The sequence below is a fragment of the Marmota monax genome, unplaced genomic scaffold (genome assembly GCF_021218885.2).
Source record: "Marmota monax isolate L192 unplaced genomic scaffold, Marmota_monax_Labrador192_F-V1.1 WCK01_AAM20220418_F8-fsc00067, whole genome shotgun sequence".
Classification (NCBI taxonomy): domain Eukaryota; kingdom Metazoa; phylum Chordata; class Mammalia; order Rodentia; family Sciuridae; genus Marmota; species Marmota monax.
The window spans coordinates 4,975,079-4,997,215 of NW_026695065.1; the positions used below are offsets into that span (position 1 = coordinate 4,975,079).

At 33.9% G+C, this 22,137-nt stretch overlaps 1 protein-coding gene and 1 pseudogene across 4 annotated transcripts in view; one reads left to right on the plus strand and one right to left on the minus strand.

Moving 5' to 3' along the window:
* Positions 1-3,078, plus strand: part of Fam133a (family with sequence similarity 133 member A) — a 68,411-nt gene extending 65,333 nt beyond the window's left edge. For all 4 annotated transcript variants that reach the window (XM_058573740.1, XM_058573741.1, XM_046427838.2 and 1 more), the window contains one exon: positions 96-3,078. In XM_058573740.1, the coding sequence (XP_058429723.1) occupies positions 196-942 (747 nt within the window). In that variant the 5' untranslated portion in view covers positions 96-195 and the 3' untranslated portion in view covers positions 943-3,078. The remainder of the gene's footprint in view (positions 1-95) is intronic.
* A 17,420-nt stretch (positions 3,079-20,498) lies between these two features.
* Positions 20,499-21,202, minus strand: LOC124081597 (serine/threonine/tyrosine-interacting protein-like; annotated as a pseudogene).
* Positions 21,203-22,137: the final 935 nt, after the last annotated feature.

A 22,137-nucleotide genomic window follows, 5' to 3' on the forward strand; every position in this document is an offset into this window, starting at 1 on the left:
AGTATATGTGATAAGCAGTGAAGAATAAAGTTTATGTGTTTATTTTGTCTTATATTAAAGATGTTTTGTAATCATTCTGTGTGCTTCTTTTACAGAATGGAACATGCTTGGTATAGTGGCAGATGAAGAATTTAAGGAGCGTGTCTATCTTGTTCTCCTTGGCAACTGAATCTACTCTGAGAACGTTAAGGCACCATGGGAAAGCGGGATAACCGGGTGGCCTACATGAATCCTATAGCAATGGCCAGATGGAGGGGCCCAACTCAATCTGCAGGCCCAACAATACAAGATTATCTGAATCGACCAAGGCCCACCTGGGAAGAAGTGAAGAAACAATTGGAAAATAAAAAGAAAGGCTCCAAGGCCTTAGCTGAATTTGAAGAAAAAATGAATGAAAGTTGGAAGAAAGAGCTTGAAAAAAGCCGAGAGAAATTATTAATTGGAAGTGAGAGTTCAACCAAAAAGAGAGAAAAAAAGAAAAAGAAAAAGAAGAAATCTTGTCAGTTTTCATCATCTTCATCAAGTGCTGATTCTTCAAGCAGTTCTTCAGATTCAGAAAATGAAGAAAAGAAGCCAGGAAAAAAGAGAAAGAAAAAGAAGAACCGCTCACACAAATCATCAGAATGCTCAACGTCTGCACCAGAATCAGAGAGCAAGGAATCTGTAAAAAAGAAAAAGAAGTCAAAGGTAGAAATAAGGAAAGAAAAGTGTATTAGAAGTCTCAGCAAAAAGAGAAAGAAAACTTATCCTGAGGATAAACCATCTTCACCTGAGTCTTCATCAGAATCAGATCATGAAGAGGAAGTACAAGCAAAAAAGAAGAGAAAGCGTGAAGAGCAAGAAAAAGCAATGGAAAAAGTAAAGAAGAAGAAAAAGAAACAACATAAGAAACATAGTAAAAAGAAAAAAAAGAAGTCTGGTTCAAGTCACAAGTCAGGATAACATCAAGGAAAAAAAGCAAGCATTCATATTTTAAAAAAATAGCAAAGTCTGAAGGAAACTTCAACTGTGAAAGTTAGGGCATATTTACCAAAATGCATGAGTTTCCCTGTGTTAGTAGAGTTATTCTTGGACTTTGAGTTGCCATTCAAATGCCACTGTGCCAGAAAGGGCCATACTTGTTGCCTGCAGCTTAAATATTTGGTTTTGTTTGTCTTTCATCCTGGTGGTTATTCCTCTGGGAGATAAAACTCTGTTGTCATATTAATGGTTATAACATTTAGAATTAAAGTAAAATATTTTAGATAATGAATAATCCTGACCAAAAAAGCATATCTAAGGTCAAATATATCTGATTTATACACATCTTTAAAATATAAGTAGAAACATCATGACAATATAGTTAACATTTTTGAAACAAGGACTTAATATTGATATCTCAAAATCCTTATTTTGTAGATGTTTAGTTTATTTTACTGTTTATTCTTCAGTAAATTTTTGTTTACAGGGAGAAAGGGCTTGCAGCGAGCAATGGGGGAGAGTGTTTGCTACTCTGGCTAGCTGAATAGTGTGCCTTTGATTCTTAACATCCTATTTTTGCCAGTGCAGCAGCCATTTTTTCTCATTTAATGAAATTCTGGGATGTTCTTGTATGCTGCTTCAGGTTAACAAAACAGACAGCAGGTTACAGCATAAGTAAACCCCCAAGACTATGACATTTACCTCCATTTTAGTACTATTCACTATATAGTACTGAATAATATTTAGCATTAGAATATTACATAGATTGAATTAACTTTGATACCTACCAGAAGGGAATAATTTTAAACAGTTCCTGGTATTTTTTGATTAATAAAATTCTGAATTTTTTTTGCATATTTTATACAGTTAAGTTTTAATTATCCAGTGATATTCTTTATAACCAATGATTCTTTTTAAATATGATTTATGCTTAGGGTATGAAATTCAAGTTTGTAGTTTCTTAATCTTGGTATATTAATTTCATTACTCTGTGTTTAATTGCACACTTGCCAAAACATTTAATATGTAAAAAGAAGGTTTTTAAAACATATTTAATGCCTTCATATTGAAGCTGGTTTACTATAAGCAAGTTGAGTGCCAGACCTCTAGTACGTTGTGTATCTTGTTACATAAAACTACGGCCAAAATCTTAGTAAGTATGATGTTTAAAAATTTGTTGTCTTAAGCATTTATATTGAATTAAAATAGGAGTTAAATTCATGTGATAATGATATCCTTTATCTTCCTGTGCCCATATTTTACTAAGATTTGGTGCCTTGTGTCTGTTGCTGTTTCATGTTTACCACTAATGTTGAAAACCTATTTTTACTTTACATTTTTATATATCAGAGTAACATGAAGTATACATTTATGTCTCAAAAATACCTATTACAGAGGATATACCAATTGTAATGTCCTAGGTACGAAATATGTTGATATGATGAGAGGCTCAGTAGCTATTTTTCAATAGCTGATTTCATTTTGGCTTTCTTTAAATCACAAAATTATAAATATAGAAAACATATAATTGATAAATAACATATTGGCTCTCAAAATTTTTGCAATAACATTACCAGAATCTGTCAGTAAGGTTGTTGGAGCATTATAGTAATGCCATGTTAGGTTACCTTGGAGCTTCGTAACTTTAGCTGTTTCTTAAAAATATATCTATATGTATATGCTGATAAAAACTATTACATTTAAGGGATATTTTGTATCCATATAGAGTTTTTCAAGATTATTATTCATTAAAATGTTTCTTAAAAGCTTATATTATTTGTAGAATATGGTGAAGACATCTGCAGTTCATCATCGTGTGCTCCTGTTCACTTTCTAGACCCTTGTAGTTAGGTGATGTCATTTGACTACTTCTAGCAGAGGGATTGAAAACAGAAGTGATGTATCATTTCCATACTGGAACAGTTAAAAGTCCTGCATGACCCTCCAGCTCTCTCTTTACCTGCCACCATGACCTGAAGGCAATGATACCTACCTTCAGATGGACGAAAGCTGTATCTTTATGTCCTTGTTTAGAAGCATCCTTCCCTGAAAAGCTGATGGATTTGCAGTGGACTTTTTTGAGAGTAACAAATAAATAGTTATGTATTAAGACACTGAGATTTTGGATCAGTTTTTATTGCTGCAGCATCACCTAAACAAATCTAATTAGTCTCTTCATTGTTAACATTAAAAGAACTCATCTTTTATCACATCTTCCTATAGTCTGCAAGTCACACTGAGATCATTTATGCCATTGTAGAAAGAAATGTTAATTGTATTTGCATTGGTCTTTATATGCTGACTGAGGGAGGAAGTAGTCTAGCACCATATTTCAGTTTTCTGATTAGCCCAGTGTTCTAGTGAAGTGTTTAGGAAGAATATTTTAAGAGCACTCATAGAGGCTTAATAGAGAAGAGGAATGCTATTTTTTAGATTGAATATAGAAATTCCGTTAGGGAAGTGCCATAGAAATATATAAAGAACAATAGACTAAGTAGTTTAGGTGAATATTTAAGCCATGGTCAGTATGTTGAAGCAAATTTTTGTCCTTATGTTAAAAACCCTAAAGTTGTTCTTTCCGATTTGTTTTACATAATTAGAAAGAAGAATAGCTTTAGCCATAGCATTCAAGTATCATTGAATATAGAAAGGGAAACAGAAAGTTAAGAAGAAAAAAATGAGAAGAATTGATTCAATCTAGACTGGGAATTTGAGATCACAAAAAAAGACTTTTAAAGATCTCAGGCTGAAGATGAAGGTTTAGATTAGAGGAAAAAGAATGATGAAGAATTCAGGGTTCTGGTTTTATATCTTGTAATAAAAATATAAAAATTTATTTTGAGGAGAAAATTAAGCATTCAACCTTGTAACATTTCTGTAGTAATTATCAGTTTAGTCACATTAGATGTTGGTATATAGCTATTTAGTGCCCCATGAAAACTGTCATCAGATCTTCAAATATACCTATATGTTTAGAGTTCAACTGACTTAGCAGTCTTTCATGCAAACAAGAGCTGCAAATAAGATGTGTTCTTTTAGCTCACACCTAGCTCTAGCACTTTTTCGTGACTCTTTCATGGCACTTACCTTAGTTTGCCTTGAATTATTTATTTTGAATACTTATAGATTCTGGTTGTTAGGACCCTATATTTCAGCTAAGCACTAGGTTGAAATTCTTACTCTGCCATTTCTTGGCATGTCACCCTAAGTAAATATTTCACCTTTTTTGTGATTCAATTCTCTTATATACAGAATCAGTAAACAAAAGCATTAATATCTACCTATAGGACTATTAGTAGAAGACAAAATCCTCAAAGCATTTGACACAGTTCCTGGCACTTAGTAAATGCACGAAAAATGTTACTTTTTTCTCCTCTTCCTCCTATTATTATTACCATTATCATTATCATTATTACATTATTACATTGTCACTTCATACACACTGCATTTTTTCTCCTTCAAAGTAGAGGGGAGGACTGGGGTTGTGGCTCAGTGGTAGAGCTCTCTCCTAGCGTGTGTGAGGCACTCAGTTCGATCCTCAGCACCACATAAATAAATCAATAAAGGTATTTTGTCCAGCTGCAACTAAAAATATTTTTTCAAATGTAGAGGGGATTCATCTTTAATCCTTGTAAAGATGGTACATAATGTATTGCTTATGAAAGGTGTCATCTAAATTTCATTAAATTAAAGCAGTTTGTCATGGCCTGGGAGAAAGGAGACTGAACAAATACAGTGTATTCAATGTTGTGTATAAGCTCTGACTTTTTACAATGGCTTGAGATATATACTTCAAGATTCACCTCTTAATACAATTCAATGGTTTGTTTTTGTTTTTGTTTTGAGACACATTTAGGAAAGCAGATACACATTGAAGGGAGAATGTGGGCTCTCAGGCAATAGACATTTTGGGGGTGTAAAGGAAGAAATACCCATTTAAGGGAGAATGCCAGTCATATTGAGTAAGAAACTTTTGAAGTAAGCCAAGAAATACATACTTAGGGAGAAAGTGGGCTATCTCCAGAAGGAGAGAAATTCCAATGATTTTAGTGTGTTTACAAACTTATCCAAGCATTATCACAGTCAATGTTAGAACATTATAATCACTTCACAAAGAAATTCCATATTATTTATTCTTGTCCCCAATCCCATAGCCTCTCTAGCTCTCAGTAACTACTGATATATATTCTGTCTCTTTTTTCTGGACATTTTATATAAGTGAAATCATACCATATGTGGACTTTTGTGGCTCGCTTCTTTCATTTAGCATAATATTTTCAAGTTCCGTCCATTTTGTAACATGTATCAAAAATATAAAGTGAAAGAAAATCTAGTATATCCTATAGAATTTCCACTAGAACCAGGAGAAACACCATGTTCCATATTTATATGTGTGAGTAACAATTAACCTCATTTACACTACCTTAAATGTATGGATTATACAGAAAATTATTGAGGGTTATAGTTCCTGGATATAAAATTGTCTAAACAATGATTCATAGAAATTGGGATCATTTTTTATTGAAGGATGATAACATTAAAATAGCATGAGTATAATTCCTGTTCAGATTTTGGCAAGTATAAAATTGTTTTAAGGACAGCATAAATAAGCTGATTTTCCCTCTACTAGACTACTACTACTTTGGTTTAATCAAGAACCCTATGTGTTTTGGCAAGTCTTTCCCAGAAATTATGAAAACTAGTGATTATCATTTATTAATAACATTGCCATTAGAAACAATCTGATTGGGGGCTGGGTTGTGGCTCAGTGGTACAGTGCTTGCCTAGCATGTGTGAGGCACTGGGTTTGATTCTCAGCACCACATATAAATAAAATAAAAGGTTCATTCATTAACAACTAAAAGTAGTTTAAAAAATAATCTTGGGCTGTTATTGTGGCTCAGCATAGAGCGCATGCCTAGCATGTGCGAGGCCCTGGGTTTGATCCTCAGCACCACATAAAAATAAATAAATAAAAATAAAGATGTTGTTTCCAATGACAACTAACAAATATTAAAAAAAGAAACAATCTTATTGCTACAGTTAGTATTTTTTGCACATATAGAGGAAATAAATCTTTTACTGTTTTTCCTTGAAATTGAGCTGAAATGGAGTTTGTAGAATTATTTTATATATTGTAAATGATCGTCTATTCTGCCATTTGAATTGACATTATTTTTAAAAACATCTTTGTCATATAGCCAGTGAAAATATGACCTTGTAAAACCACATAAGGAGAAAAACCCGGGTAGTTTGATAGTTTCTAATTTTGGCTTGTGCATCCTACTCAGACAAGTGTGCACAGTATGAGGCTAGTATTCACTGCATTCAGACTACTCTGTGGAATTACATCAAAAATTATTACACTAAGATTTCCAAACACATTAAGACCCAGATCCTAAAAATGGAAGCAACAATTGTTCAAGTAAGTTATAAGCTATAACAGTAAGAAAGGCCACTCCCACTCACCCTTTAATTCCTGAGAGAAATTACATTTATTAGCCACTGGTTGTAGATATATATTGTATCCTTTAGGGTAAGATCCTAATCTTGCAGGTTGTTTTCTCCTATTTGGCATAGAAAAGAATCTTTATTAAGCCACATAAAGCACATAAGACCAATTATTTCTATGCGTATGAAACTATGACTATAAAATGCATCCCCTGGTTAGAGAAAATATTGTCTGTCATACCATGGCAATGGATAACAGCATTCTATAAATCCATAAACAATAGGGCTGACACAATCTCTCCAAGCAAGGAAGGGAAATTCATATCCAGAAAATATGCCTATTCTATCAAGAACAGAGTGTTGCCTCTTTCATAAGGGGAAGGGTCCAATGTAATCAATCTGCCATAAGACTGCCTGCTAACCCATTGAAAATGATTCTATATTAGATGCTAAGTGTTGACCAGTGCTGTTAGCAGGGAGGCACTCAGAAACAGTTGGAGTGATCAAATCAACTCTGGTAGTGACCATATTGTTGAGTCCATAAATGCTACCATGTGCATTTGTATATTATTCCATTGAATGAGTGTCAGGGAAAGAGGCTGACTAAACTGCAGAACAGATTATCTTGTCCATCTGATTATTGAGACATTCCTCTGATATGGAAGTCCTCTGGTCAGCATTTTCAGAGGGCATGAATATTTTCACTTAGTTAGTCCATTCCAGAAGTCCATTCAAATACCTCCCTGCCATGACTTCCTTGTCATTGATTCTGATTTTTCCTATCACCTAACCAAGCTGTTAGCCTTTGTTCTTGGACCAATATAGTTCCATATATCAGTCCATCTCTCCTTCAACTGATGGGTAAAATCAGACATACTATTGAATATTTTTCACACTGGTAAAAAATTCTTTCACCAGTGAGTTTCACAGACATCTCTTAGTGGTATTGATATATACCATGCAGATCTATATGCAAATAAGTCCAATGTCTTTTCCTCATTACATATTCAAATAAGGAACTCCTCATAAGGTAATGGATTAATTAAGAAAGAAGTGATAAATCACTATAACTGCATACTGTAAGATTCTGAGATACCTGCTCATAATTTTGTAATAGACAGTTTTAGGTTCACAGCAAAATTGAGCAGAAAATACAGTTTCCATATACCCCCTTTTCCCATAGATGTATAGCCTCCCCAATTGGTATGTGTTGGATCTTAAATATCACCCTATGGCTATGTGTTGAAGACTTATCACCAGCCTGTGGGCTATTGAGTTCCTTTAGGAGGCCAGTCCTAGTGAAAGGAAATTGGGTCATTGAGGTCATGCCCTTGTATAGAGAGATAGGATTCTGGTCCCTTCCTCTTACTATTTTCACTTTGTGACCATCACAGGTAAGCAAAATTCCTCCAATACACCACCACTATGATATACTGTGCCACCTCAGGCCCAAAGCAATAGAACCAAGTTATTGTGGACTGAAACCTAGAAACTATGAGTCAAAATATATCTTTCTTCCTTCTAAGTTGATTTTCTCAATATTTGCCACAGTGAAACAAAGGTGAAAGACACACTCATTATCGATATCCTGCATATATGTTTAAATTGATGATCCTTCACCAACAAAACATTTTTGCCCAGAGTTCATAGTTGAAATTAGGGTTTACTCTTGGTGGTGTGCATTCTATGGATTTTGAACAAGTATATAATGACACATATCAATTATTAAAGTATTATATAGAAGAGTTTTACTACCCTAACTAAATATCCTTTACTGTCCACATAGTCATCCCTTCTTCTTTTCTAAGTTCTAGCAACCACTGAATTTATTACTGTCTCCATAATCTTGCTATTTCATGAATGTCATATAGTTGGGATCATCCAGTATGGAGCCCTTCCAGACTGGCTTCTTTCACTTAATAATACAAACTTCAAATTCCTGTATGTCTTTTTATGCTTAATAGTTCATTTCTGGTGAGCCCTGAATAATATTCCACTGTCTGGATGTATCACAATTTATCGATTTGCCTTCTGAAGGATATCTGTTTTGTTTCTAGATTTTAGCAATTATGAATAAAGCTGTTATAAACATTTGTGTTTTGTAGGGTTTCAATGTCCATAAGTTGTCATTTCTTTTAGGTTTAATACCAGAACGTGACTGCTAGATATGTTGCTCATAATTTGACATTGCCTTCCTGATACATTTAAGCCAGGTATATACAGCTTCCATTTTATAATGAAATGCCAGTACATACATCCAAATTCATGGTTATTTGAATCAGCACCACTTCACGATAAGCAATACAATATCTTCTAGGGCCCATTCATAAACAAGGGGCTACTTTACTTTTTTTTAATTGTTTTGAGAGAGAGAGAGAGAGAGAGAGAGAGAGAGAATTTTAATATTTATTTTTTAGTTTTCGGCGGAAAACTAAAAAATAAAAATTTTAAAAAAATCTTTATTTGTATGTGGTGCTGAGGATCGAACCCGGGCCACATGCATGCCAGGCGAGCGTGCTACCACTTGAGCCACATCCCCAGCCCCAAGGGGCTACTTTTCATATGGGGGCTAGAGTATCTTTACCTAAACCTAATGGTTCTGTTCTATTATCCTCCCATTAGGGTTTACAAGAGACTGCATACAACTTGTTTTGCCAAAGAAAATCATATACATTCAAGACCTCTGGTTCAAAACGTCTTAGTATGAAGCATGTTGCACTGCAGCCTGGAACTGGTGGGGAACTCATAATGTTCTAACACCCACTTGAAACAAGAAGCTTTTCAAATCACCAATAGATCTATCAGAGCAGCATACCAAATATGTTATGTGTTGCCTTCTGAATCCAAAGATATCCACCAAGCATTATATCTATTTTTTTTTTTGTGGTTGGTAGTAAAACATGCAACAACTTATCTTTCATTCTGAAATGTACCCAGGACTAATAAACTTTCTAACTTCACTGATGAGGCAGGCCCTAAACTTCTGCATAGTTTACTTCACGCTTTCTGGTATTCATATGTCGTAGTAAGGCATCTATGGTGGTGCTATGCAAGTTATGGCCCATGAACTCATGTCAGTTCCTGAAAAGTTTGTAATTGGTGTCCAAAAAAATAGATACAGAAACTGAAATGTTTAGAAACTTATAGAAGTTTGACATACTTGTAATATCTGAACACATAATCATTTTTCTAGTACGTCATGCTTATTTTATTTTACAAAAATATGAGCCCTTGGTGAAATGTAAAATACTGATTTTTTAAAAAATTAAATTGGAAATTTGAAAAAAAAGATCCTTTGAATGAAGTCTAATCAGATTAATGAAGTTTAATCAGAAATGATCTACAGTGCTTGCCACTTTCTACTCAGTAAGTCTTAGCATATTTCCTACTCAGTAGGTTCAATTATCATATCATTAATCTAATGGGTCAAATGGATATTCTGTGAGATATCAAGATGATCAAGGTCTCTCTGAATTTTGACTAAGAGCAGGAGAGTTCATGGTCTTGAGATGATACAGAAAATAATATATTATTGTCCATGCTATGCAAATTTATGTTCATTCTAACAGTCCCAACTGATTAGAAGTTTAAAGGAAAGCATTTTATAGGTTAGTAGTTGCATACAAGTTTCCAGCGTCTATGTTGATTTGTTCCAGTAAAGATACCACATTTGGAGCCATAGCTGTAACTGACATTATTTTATGATTACTTATAATAATCTATTGTTATTTTCCTTGATCCGTATGACTTTTGTATTAACCAAACAAATGTAACAAATGGGAGTGTTATAGTAATTTTTCCCTTGCATCTCCTAAGTCTTTGGTCACAGTGCCAGTCTAAAAATTCCTGCAGAGTTTTTGGTTTGCTATCATGGAATGAGCTCCCACTTCACTTTTATTCTACGAAAATAGCCTTCACAGCATGAGACAAAGAGCCATTGTGGAGAATTTGCCAATTATTTTATGTACTTATTCCTAGTATATATTCTGCAACCAGGAGAGTTACCTTAGAATGACTTTACATTCCAATTGAATATACTTTGAAATGAACATGGGCCAACACTCCATCTCTCATCTGATTTCAATAGGCCCCTACTATTTACTGATGAACTACAGTGGCATTGTTAAGTTTCTAGGAATCAACCAAAATCCCAGGTAAATAGCTGTAAATTCTCAGAAGGTCAGGACATTTTTTTTCTTTCTCCAGTACACAATTATTCCATATAATGGCTGCAGGTTTTAATGAAGAAGAACTGAGGGAGGGTTTATGGCATAAGCCTATGACCACATTGCAGGGTTCCTCCTCAAAGGTTCACAGTTCACCCCTCAGCCTCAGGTAAAGGGCTTTGACCAAACTTAACACTGGGGAATTTGGAGAAGAGACAGTGGATCCCTGCTATAATGACTCAAGTTAGCTTTCTAACTTGATATATAATTTTCCTTTACTGTTTGCCAACAACTCATTAGGCAACCGATGTATTTAATTTCTAGGGATCCTGCTCTCAACTGGCTAGTTGTTGTCATGGTTGGATTTCAGTCAAAACACATACTCTGGCTTGTCTGATAGTGCAGTGATAGTTTTAACCTCTACCACACCAGGATCCTATTAATTCCATTGAGATTTGGGTATCCAAATCAATCACACCTCCTACTGTTCCAGAGAACTTAAGGAGTTCACCCACTACTGAATTGAGATTACTTTTAATGAATACATTCCAAGATTGCCATTTCCCCTGGCATTTGACATTTTTTTTCTCTAGTACAGTGGTTCTCAAACATCATTGTACATCAGAACCACTTTGAGGGTTTGTTAAGGGACATTACTGGGTCCTACTCCCCAGAGTTTCCAATGAAGTCATTCTGGTGTGGTCCCAAGGATTTCCCACTATAACAAATTCTCATGCTAGGCTGATGATGCTAGTCAAGGAATTACATTTTGCTCCTATTTATGCCAGGAAAATACTAGCATTTTTCCTCTTCTTTTCTCTCATCTCCTCTCCCCTCCATTTCTCTTCCCTTCTCTTCCCTCCTCCTCCTCCTCCTCCTCCTCCTCCTCCTCCTCCTCCTCCTCCTCCTCCTCCTCCTCCTCCTCCTCCTCCTCCTCCTCCTCCTCCTCTTCTTCTTCTTCTTCTTCTTCTTCTTCTTCTTCTTCTTCTTCTTCTTCTTCTCTCTCTCTCTCTCTCTCTCTCTCTCTCTCTCTCTCTCTCTCATACTGGGGATTGAACCCAGATGCCCTCTATCACTGGTACACACCCCCAGCCCTTTTTGTTTTGAAACAGGGTCTTCCCAAATTGCTAAGGCCAACCTAGAACTTTTAGTTCTCCAGCCTAACCCTCCCTAGTCACAGTGATCACAGGTGTATCCCATTGCACAGATAAACCCTAGAATTTTTACTTAATTAAATTTAAGCCATAGTTGAATCTAGAATTCAATTAAAGGATCTAGCAGATTGCAAAAGCTATCCCCTGGATTTGGGGCTAGCACATCACTATTAAATCCATGTAAATAATTCAGTCCACTAAGACTTAAATTTCATCTGCCTTGGTGTAATAGCTTTATAATCACTCACATACATGCATTCCAGACTTTCTTATGGACCTGGAGACAATGATTGTCATAACTCACAAAGAGGATTAATTCCAGTTTGTCACACACCCTGGTGCTTTCACTGAAAATGTTTTATGCAACATGTAGATTGTATCTTCTGGCAAGGGAGATTAATTAGAAACAGGACATCTAAACTGACCTCTCTAGGGAAATGCCAGGAGAATAAATATTTGGGGCTCACTGGGCTCCATCTCTCTCATTCATTTCCATGGCTGTCTAATGGTTAAACCCAACTGGAAAGCCAGGGAGCATGGGAGCCTGTTGATGTAACCCATAATTCTTAGACTTATAGGGCAGAAATCAAAGAGACAAGTTGGTGGAATTAATAGATATTGAACAAAGGAATCTATATATTGGTGATCATTTTACACTGGTCAAAACTTTAACCTTAATGAGATTTTTCTCCGGATTATTCTCAAATCATATCTATCTTCTTGCCTATGTCCTGAATATTACTTGACACAGCTCAAAACTTGAATTGATTCTATATTCAATCTCCTATCTGCCTCATTCATTTCTCTTGTTGGGTAGTCATTAATGCTATTCAAAATATATTTGTTGTTCTTCTGAGCACAAGATAGGATTGCATTTATTTCAAGTTAAGTGTAACATGTCTGAATCCTAACACATATGTTCCCTCTATCCCATATGTTTCCAAAAATTTTGTGTAAACAAAGATTTAGAATGATCTCAATTTAGGACTGGGGTTGTAGCTCAGTAGTGGAGTATTTGCCTAGAATGAGTAAAACACTGGATTTGATCCTCAGCACCACATAAAAATAAATAGATAAAATACTAGTTGAATTATTTTAAAAAAGAATAATCTCAACTTAAATATAGAAAAAAAAACAGTATCTACTTTGAATGCTCATTTTAATTGTCAATAGGCTTTATATAAATTGTGATTTAGAAAGTAATAAGAAAAGTGATTGTGGCAACAGAAAAAAACAGAATTTGAGCTTCATAAATTTGTTGAAAGGAAACAAGACAGATTAGGAAATGTCAAAGTGAAACACATTAATTTATACAATTAATATGATTGAACAATTATTACAAAAAATGAAAATATATGACCTCAGATTTGATAGGTTGAAGCAGGATAATTAAAATCATTAAGCTAAAGTAAGAACTGCAGTATTAACAGGGTAAAGGAAAAATAAATTTTACTATGGGCAGGCAATGAAGTAATATAAACAATACCACATTTAGCATATAGATAAATCTATTTCTGATAAAAATAGAAAGTTATGTGTGAGAATGATAATTATCAAATCCAGTGTAATGGTTACTTCTAGATGTGAGTAAAGAAAATTGATTAGGGAGTAGTACAGTAGAGTATAACTGTCTTTGTAGTGGTTTATTCTAAATATGGATGGTGAGTACAGGTGTATGTCATGTCATTCTCCTTAGCACTATTATATATTTAATATATTTATAACAATAATAAAAGGGAATTCAATCAGAAAATACTGTTCTTTGTTTTATTCAAATAGCTATAATTATGAACTATTAAAATTTCTGATATTTCGATGCTTAGCACAGTAACTGCTATTCCACTATAATGCTTGGATAAACCTGTTAAAGAAATAAAAATCTACTCAAATTGGATGTTTGTTTTGAATTATTGCTATAGCTATCTTTTCATTTTGTGCTTAATGCACTATACCATAAATCACTCATGTTTATAGATACTTATAAAATATTCTTATAATATCAACTTTGACATGATTTAAGCATGGTTAATTGTGATAAAATCCACTTTAAAGGTGAAAAATGCTGAAAGTTATTTAAATTATGTCTTTTATGACATTATTTATTCATTATTAACAACCTTATCTTCAAAATATAATTTAAGTGTTTTTCAAAATGTGATGTTTAGACTATGTATCAGAATTACATGAAGTGCTTATTAAAAATAGATTTCTGACCTATAGACTAGACTTTCTGCATCAAACTCCCCAGTTATAAGCCCAAGATTCTTCATTTTAAGTAACACTGTATGCCAGAACTGAAGTTCTAAGTGAGAAGTAGTTTGTGAAATAAAATGGAAATTGGTGGTAATGTTTGTTATTTTAGGGGTTTTACATGAGTGTTATTGAAGTAAAATCTTAAGACTGAACTTTTAACAAGAGAGAACACTCATTCTTTATAGGGTGTATGTTATGCAACACACATTGCCAAGAACAAGGAATACAGTGGTTGTGACATAGTCCTAATAAACATGGAAAATGATCACTATAACAAATTGTTATTAGTGAATTTATAGTGATAGGCATACAAGAAGGAAATCTAACCCAGATTGAGGAAGTAAAAAACCTTTGTAAATGTGGGAATACCTGAGCTGAATTTTAAAGAATGTGTACAAAGCTATCTCAGTGAAGTGAGAGATGTGTGCGGTACTTGCATTCTAAGTGAAGGGGATAAATGGAACATATTGGGTCACACTAGACTTAGAGAAGGGTGAGCCTAAAAGCCTTAGAGTTTCTGGGCAATTTTCCTACCATTATTACTCTCAAACATTTCTTTTGATGCTGCCACCATTTCTTCATCTCACCCTAGATTCAGTTTCTGTAAGTGAATATTTTGCATATTCCTCATCTCCAGAGAGGAATCTAACACTTCACTCACTATTGTCTCATTCATTTATTCTCCTGTCATTCTGATAAAGTTTGTTCTCAGTAAATTTTAAATCATGGTGATGACTCATATAAAATCATATCTTCATAGTTTTGATCTTATACTCCACTAAATATACCCATCACCACTCCTGCAATTCCTTCTCTTGGCCATACCCTAGTCCTTTTAAATTTCTGGAAGAATGAAGGAACCAAATTCTCAATTTATGAAACCGTTTCTTTTTATTATATTCTCATATCTTTCCAATTTCCATTCTTTCTTTTCCTATTCTCTGACTTTATATAGTAGCCTGAGCATTCTCCCCAAACTCTCAGTCTCTTAGGCCACCCCTCCCCCCTGTTTTTATTTCCTTCCCATTCTAGCTTAGGCATCTTGTCAATTACACCTTTAGTCATAAAACCCCTCAGTTTCTACTTGTATTCACCTACAAAGTTATTTATTTTCAAAGAGTATTACCTTTGTGCCTTCTTATTCTTTACTTTGTACCTGAGGAATCATATCTATTTATGAATAGGACAAATATTTTACCTTAAAGGAACTGAGAATGCCATTTTAAGAGACATATATGTAAACAGATTGATATAACATACATGCTATTTTTTTCAGCTATTAACTAGAGACTGTGTTGTCTAGCTTTACAATTCTAGCCATGGCCTTTCTTTCTTCAGCTTTAGACTGTACATCAAAATTCAACTGAATAACTATATTTTTGTATTCTCAGGAGCTTCTAACTACTCAAGACTCTCCAACTGAACTATTTATGTACTTCCACATTTTTCATATGTCTCAAATTGATGAGTTTTATCTGTATTCTTTTTCAGCATTTTAAAGGGGAAAGATTTACATTTTGGATCTTCCTGATATCCCCTTATACCACATGTCTCTGAGTTTATCTTGAAAAAGTTCTTTGCTTTTAAGGGTTCATGTAATCAAATTGATTCCACCTAATATTTATGAATAATCTCTATTTTAATTTTGGTGACCTTAAATCCACTTGCAAATTTCCTTCTGCTATGTACATTCCTGGGGTTAGGATTGTAAACATTTGGGGGACCAGTATATCTACCACAGTTCACAATCTGGCTCTCAAAGATTCTTGTCCCTCCCAAATGAAAAATATATGCACTTCATCCTAAAATCTTCTAAGGTCTCCTCCTATTACAACATAAACTCAAAGTTCAAATTAGCATATAAATCTTGTCAGCTCAAAAATTCAATTTCTCATCACCTAATTCAGCTGCAGAAGAGTCTTTGAATATATTCCATTAAATAAAATTCTTAGAACATAATTTATGTCCACCCATGGACCTGCAGAACTAAGGAAACATGTTATCTTCTCCCAATATACACTTGTGGCCCAGACACAGTGAATCTGTGCCTAAAGCCTAAATCAAAATGTTGGTAGAGCTATGGTTATTCCAAAGTGGAAGATACGGGAAAAATTGTTTTCCAAACTTATCCAGAATGGATACAAAGCTGTCTCACTGAAGTGAGAGATGTGTGAGGTACTTGCATTATTCAGTTGTTGGCCAAACTTATTTCCTTGTATCTGGAGAATGTCCTTACTGATTGTTAGCTGGAGCCAATCTTTACTTCTAGAGGCTACCACATTGTTCCTCATACTTTCCAAGTCTCCCTCTCTAACAGTGGAAAATCACTCTACCTTCTCATTCTGATTCTGATTCTAGCCATGCGCTTAATTATATTTGCACTGCCTCTTTTGCCATATACTAACATATTCATAGGTTCCTGGAATTAGCACATGGACATCTTTGGGAACCATTCTTCCTACCACACATTTTTATTGATTTCTTAAGTTACATATAGCATTAGTATCCATTTTGACATAATCACAAAAGCATAAAATATAATTTGCTCAAATACAGTCCTGAGCACTCCCCCCTCTCCTCTCCTCCTTCCCCTCTACTCCTGATCTTTCTATAATTTTTTAATCAGTGTCTTGTGGAAATACCTAATGTTGAGATTTATTGTGGTATATTCATGTATGTATATATGAATTTTTCTTGTCAGATTAATAAGGGAAGAACCGTGTTCTTCTCTTATCCTGTGCCTCCTTCCTTTCTCTCAGTTCTCCCTTATCTATGCTGCTGATCTTTCCTCTATTTTGATGGAATTCCCTCTCCCATTTTTTTTCCTTGCTGTCTCTTCCTTTCTTCCCCTGATCACCTTAGATTGAATTAGCTTACACACATCAGAGAAAACATTCCATGTTTGACTTTTTGGGACTGACTTATTTCACTTAGCATGATAATCTCAAGTTCCATCCATTTCCCTATAAATGTCATAATTTCATTCTTCTTCCTACCACCATATTTTAAATAATTTAATGGAAAAAATATGTGATTATATGTTTCTTTTGCTAAATGATTTTTTTGTTTTGTCCAGAGATTTTGCTTGTAAGCAGTGGAAGAGATAGGCTATATTTGAATTAGTCAATCTCAAAGCCAGTACTTGAGTGCTAATCTTTGATTTTTAAATAATTAATTAAAAAATCAAGTGTTTCTATGGTGCTTTCTATGCCCTTGGCACTAAGATATAAAAAGCAAAAAAAAAAAAAAAACAGAGAATATTGTTACTGACTTAAAGAAGTGATAGCCTTTTCAGTAAAGAATAAAAACTACTTAAATTCTGAGATTCAGAAAACCTGGACTACATTCTTTTTTAAAGAAAGAGTTGTCTAAAAATTATCTGACTCTTCTCCGGTAGCTGTAATTCATTGATATAAGTTTATTGGAATGAAAACAAAGTGGTGCTTAATGTAATTTTCTGATTGACCTTAAAATCTGTACCAATTAGAAAAAAATCAAAGTTATTTGAGAACTGCTATAGAAACAGACTTATTTAAGCATTTCTAAGAGGTTGCTTGTATGAGTCAGAGGGTGAATGTCAGGAGAGAATGAGCACTAAAAAGGAAAATAGTACGCATACAAAAAGGAACTTACAAATATATATGATAGATAAAATATGAGAGCAAAAATTAAGTAGAAAGAAAAAAAGAAGAAATTTAATGAAGATGTGAGGAATTCTCCCAAGGCTGATGATAGTAATTTTATTTGCAGAGTAAAGCAAAAAATCTTTGAGTTATAATGGTCACTAATCATCACAAAATAATTTTAATACTTTGAGCCTGGTCTATCAGCATCTTGCATTATGATATTCCTATACATACATAGGCATTTTTTAAAGAATTTTTAACATTATTTTGTTTGTTTTTTATGTATTTTTTATTTATATATGACAGCAGAATGCATTACAATTCTTATTATATAGAGAGAGCACAATTTTTCATATCTCTGGTTGTGCACATAGTATAATCACAGCAATTCATGTGTTCATATATATACTTTGGATAGAAATGATCATCACATTCCACCATCATTAATTACCCAATACACCTACCCTTCACCTCCAATCCCTCTGCCCTATGTAGAGTTCATCTATTCCTCCCATGTTTCAGCTCCCTATCCCACTATGAATCAGCTTCCTTATCTCAAAGAAAACATTTGGCATTTAATTTTTTGGGATTGGCTAACTTCACTTAGCATTATCTTCTCTGACTCCATCCATACCTGCAAATCTTATGATTTTATTCTCTTTTATTGCTGAGTAATTTTCCATTGTGTATATATGCCACATTTTTTTATCCATTAATCTATTGAAAGCCATCTAGGTTGGTTCCACAGTTTAGCTATTGTGAATTGTGCTGCAATATGTAACAAAATGAAATTAAACCTCTATCTCTCACCATGCACAAAACTCAACTCAAAATGCATCAAGAACTTAGGAATACAACCAGAGACCCTGCGTCTAATAGAAGAGAAAGTAGGCCCTAATCTCCATCATGTGGAATTAGGCCCCAACTTCCTTAATAAGGCTCCTATGACACAAGAGTTAAAATCAGGAATCAATAAATGGGGTGGACTCAAACTAAAAAGTTTCTTCTCAGCAAAAGATACAATCTGTGAGGTGAGTAGAGAGCCTACAACTTGGGAGCAAATCTTTACCCCTCACACATCAGATAGAACACTAACCACTAGGGTATATAAAGAACTCAAAAAGCTAAACACCAAAAAAACAAATAACCCAATCAATAAATGGGCCAAGGACCTGAAGAGACACTTTTCAGAAGATGATGTACAATCAATCAACAAATACATGAAAAAATGTCCTTCATCACTAGCAATTAGAGTAATGCAAATCAAAACCATTCTAAGATTTCATCTCACTCCAGTCAGAATGGCAGCTATTAGGCATACAAACAACAATAAGTGTTGGCAAGGATGTGAGGAAAAAGGCTCACTCATACATTGCTGGTGGGACTGCAAATTGCTTCAGCCAATATGGAAAGCAGTATGGAGATTTCTTGGAAAATTGGAAATGGAACCACCATTTGACCCAGGTGTCCCTTTCCTTGATCTATACGCAAAAGACTTAAAAACAGCGTACTCTAGGGATACAGCCACATCAATGTTTATAGCAGCACAATTCATAGTAGCTAAACTATGGAACCAACCTACATACATAAGCATTTTATACAAGTAAAAATATTAAAACCAGATTAATGCATTCAATTGCTTATACAAAGGCAAATAAATACTGTATATCATTTTTGTTCTTGAATAATTTTTGGTGCATAGTAAAGTGCAATTAAATATCAGTATGCTACTGATCTACACAATGTACTTTGAACTGAGAGGTATGGAAACTTCCTGTGAGTGTGAGCTAACAGGTAAACCTGAATGTTATGAATGATTTTTTTTAATTAGCTCCCAAGGTTAGGAAAGACAATGAAAATCCAGCATTCAAGTACTCCAGAAACATATTTTTCTAATCAATAAAAATAAAATATTTTATTAATTTTAAGCTATTCCCTATTATTTTTTTTATTGTTGGATGGACAAAGATAATGTAAATATTGGAGATAATTTATCTTGGTTATGGATTATAGAATAAACCAATTATTTAAAACATCTGCCAGGTAACTGCTCATTTACTTTACATAAAGTTGAGATCCTGATATAGATCCTGATATAGAAATTATAAATTTTTAAATTCAAGAGATAAAACCTTCTAATTAACTTGAATTACTATGATAATAAGACAACTTGGGCCTTCATATTTTCTTATAAAGGACATGCTTAATGTTTTCTGACATCCCTTCTAAGATTAAGCAGAAAAGTCCCCCAAAATGAGTATTCTGCTCTAAAAGTTAAGTGGTTGAGATTTAATAGCAAAGTCTTTGTCAGATAAACATTTCCACTAGAGAGTACATACAAATAAACAAAAGTATTATTTAAACTTCTAATCAATAAGAATTTAACATGAGAAGCTGGGTGTAGTGGTTCATGCCTATAATCCCTGAAACTCAAGCAGGAGGATCACCAATGCAAAGCCAGCCTCAGCAACTTAGTGAGGCCCTAAGTAAGTTAGCAAGTCCCTGTCTCAAAATAAAACATAAAAAATGGGCTGGGGATATAGCTCAATGGTAAAGTGCCCCTGGATTCCATCCCTAGTACTACTACTAATGAAAAAGAATAAGAATAAGAATAAGAATAAGAATAAGAATAAGAAAGAAAGAAAGAAAGAAAGAAAGAAAGAAAGAAAGAAAGAAAGAAGACATCAACATGAAGCAATTATCTGAAATTAGAAGATAATATACTGCCATTCCAGTTTGAATATTTTTAATTTTCAAAAGTCCAATGTCTTAAAACTTTGCTCAACAAGTTTCAGAGAAACATGTTTCAAAGCAACATGCAGTTCAAATGAAACCATTTATGTTTTTATCAGTTTTCATTATTATTATCTCTAGCATTTTCTCCTTTCCTAATAGAAACTCACACCTTTTATAATGTTCTTCTTGAGGCAGCCCTTCTGTGAAGTTACCACTTGCAGGTTTCTAAAATCATCTTCTTCATGTGTTCTCTTCAGACTGCCTGTGGTACCAGAATGAACAGATAAAGACTTTTCTATCTGGAATGGCAATATTATCTATATTGTCAATTTTACTAGTAGATGACTTTATATTCCTGAAGCTGATGAACAAATCCAGAATTTGGATTAATGCAAAATATCATTTCTTGGACATAAGAAAAGGCATCTTTGTACTTTGTTCCAAATGTTTCCATATGTATGCAATAGCAAAGGCAGCACTTCTGCAGATCCCTGCATCTCCATGCAGAAGAACATTCCCTCCAGTTTGTGAATTCCCATCAATAAATTCATTAGTCACATTATATCTTCAACTGGATTATCTGTAATAGTCAAGACTGACTATGTAAATAATTGTTGAAGGTTTGGTTTAATAAAATTTGCTCTAATATTTTGTTGTATGAAAAGTATATACTTTATTCCATATTTCTGCATATTTCTGTAGTATAGGTAACTTGCTTTTCATAGCAGAAGAATATGAACCTAAGACCAATCCAGGTAAATTTTCCTGAATCTCTCTTCTCAACAGGCAAATCCACTCCTCTCTTCTCTTCTTTATATTGTAGGAGGGAGGGAAACTCCAGTTTCATGTCCTCCATGGTCCAGATATCAGGGTGGTGGGTGGTGTGGGATGATGAGTTATCCAGTTGCCTGACCCTCAAGTTGGTAGTTGAGTAAATGTTTTAAGAGACAGTGTTAGTTATTTGGTTAGCACTCCATAGAAGTTAATAGGCATTATATCTTCAATATTGTAGGAGAAAACTGCCACTATTTGTTATGAATGCTTCAGGAAGATATCTCAGGTATTGAGTTTTCAGTAAATGATATTCCTTGGCATGACAAAGGAGCACTGAAGCACTGGTGAAGAGCACAATTTCTGGAGATAGCCTAGATTTTAATGTTGATTCTAAACAAGTTTTGACAGTTTGGTAACTTACTTACTTACCTCTTTTTTCCTCAGTTTCTCATTCTGTAGAATGAGAAGTCTAATAATACTTTCTTCATTGATTATTCTAATAATTGAGTTTTTAAATGTCAATAACTTAACATCCTGTACAACCAGAAGAATCAAGTTACACTCCATTTATGTATGATGTGTCAAAATGCATTCTACTGTCATGTATAACTAATTAGAACAAATAAAAAAGTCAATAACTTAGAACAGTATCTAGCACATGATAAACACTATGCTAACTATTATTACTGCAGTTAGCAATGACAACAAGCAAGAGTTTAAGTCTATATGTGAAAAAATCTGTTACAGATACCTGGAAGTCTGGTATTATGAGAAAATTTAAGGACAGAAGAACCTATTCCTTACTTTAGTTATGACCTTTTGTAGCTTTAGAAGTAATGTAAAGATGAAGATTCTTGGAAAAATATTTTGTTAAATATTTGCATTTTCTTGATTTTGGAAAAGACCTAATTCAAATTTGACTGACAGGGTGAAAAAGATGTTTTCACCAGAGTTTACCAAAAAGCAAAGTTTTTGAAGGTAAGGATTTTGTCTTGTTGTTTTGAAGGTAAGGATTTT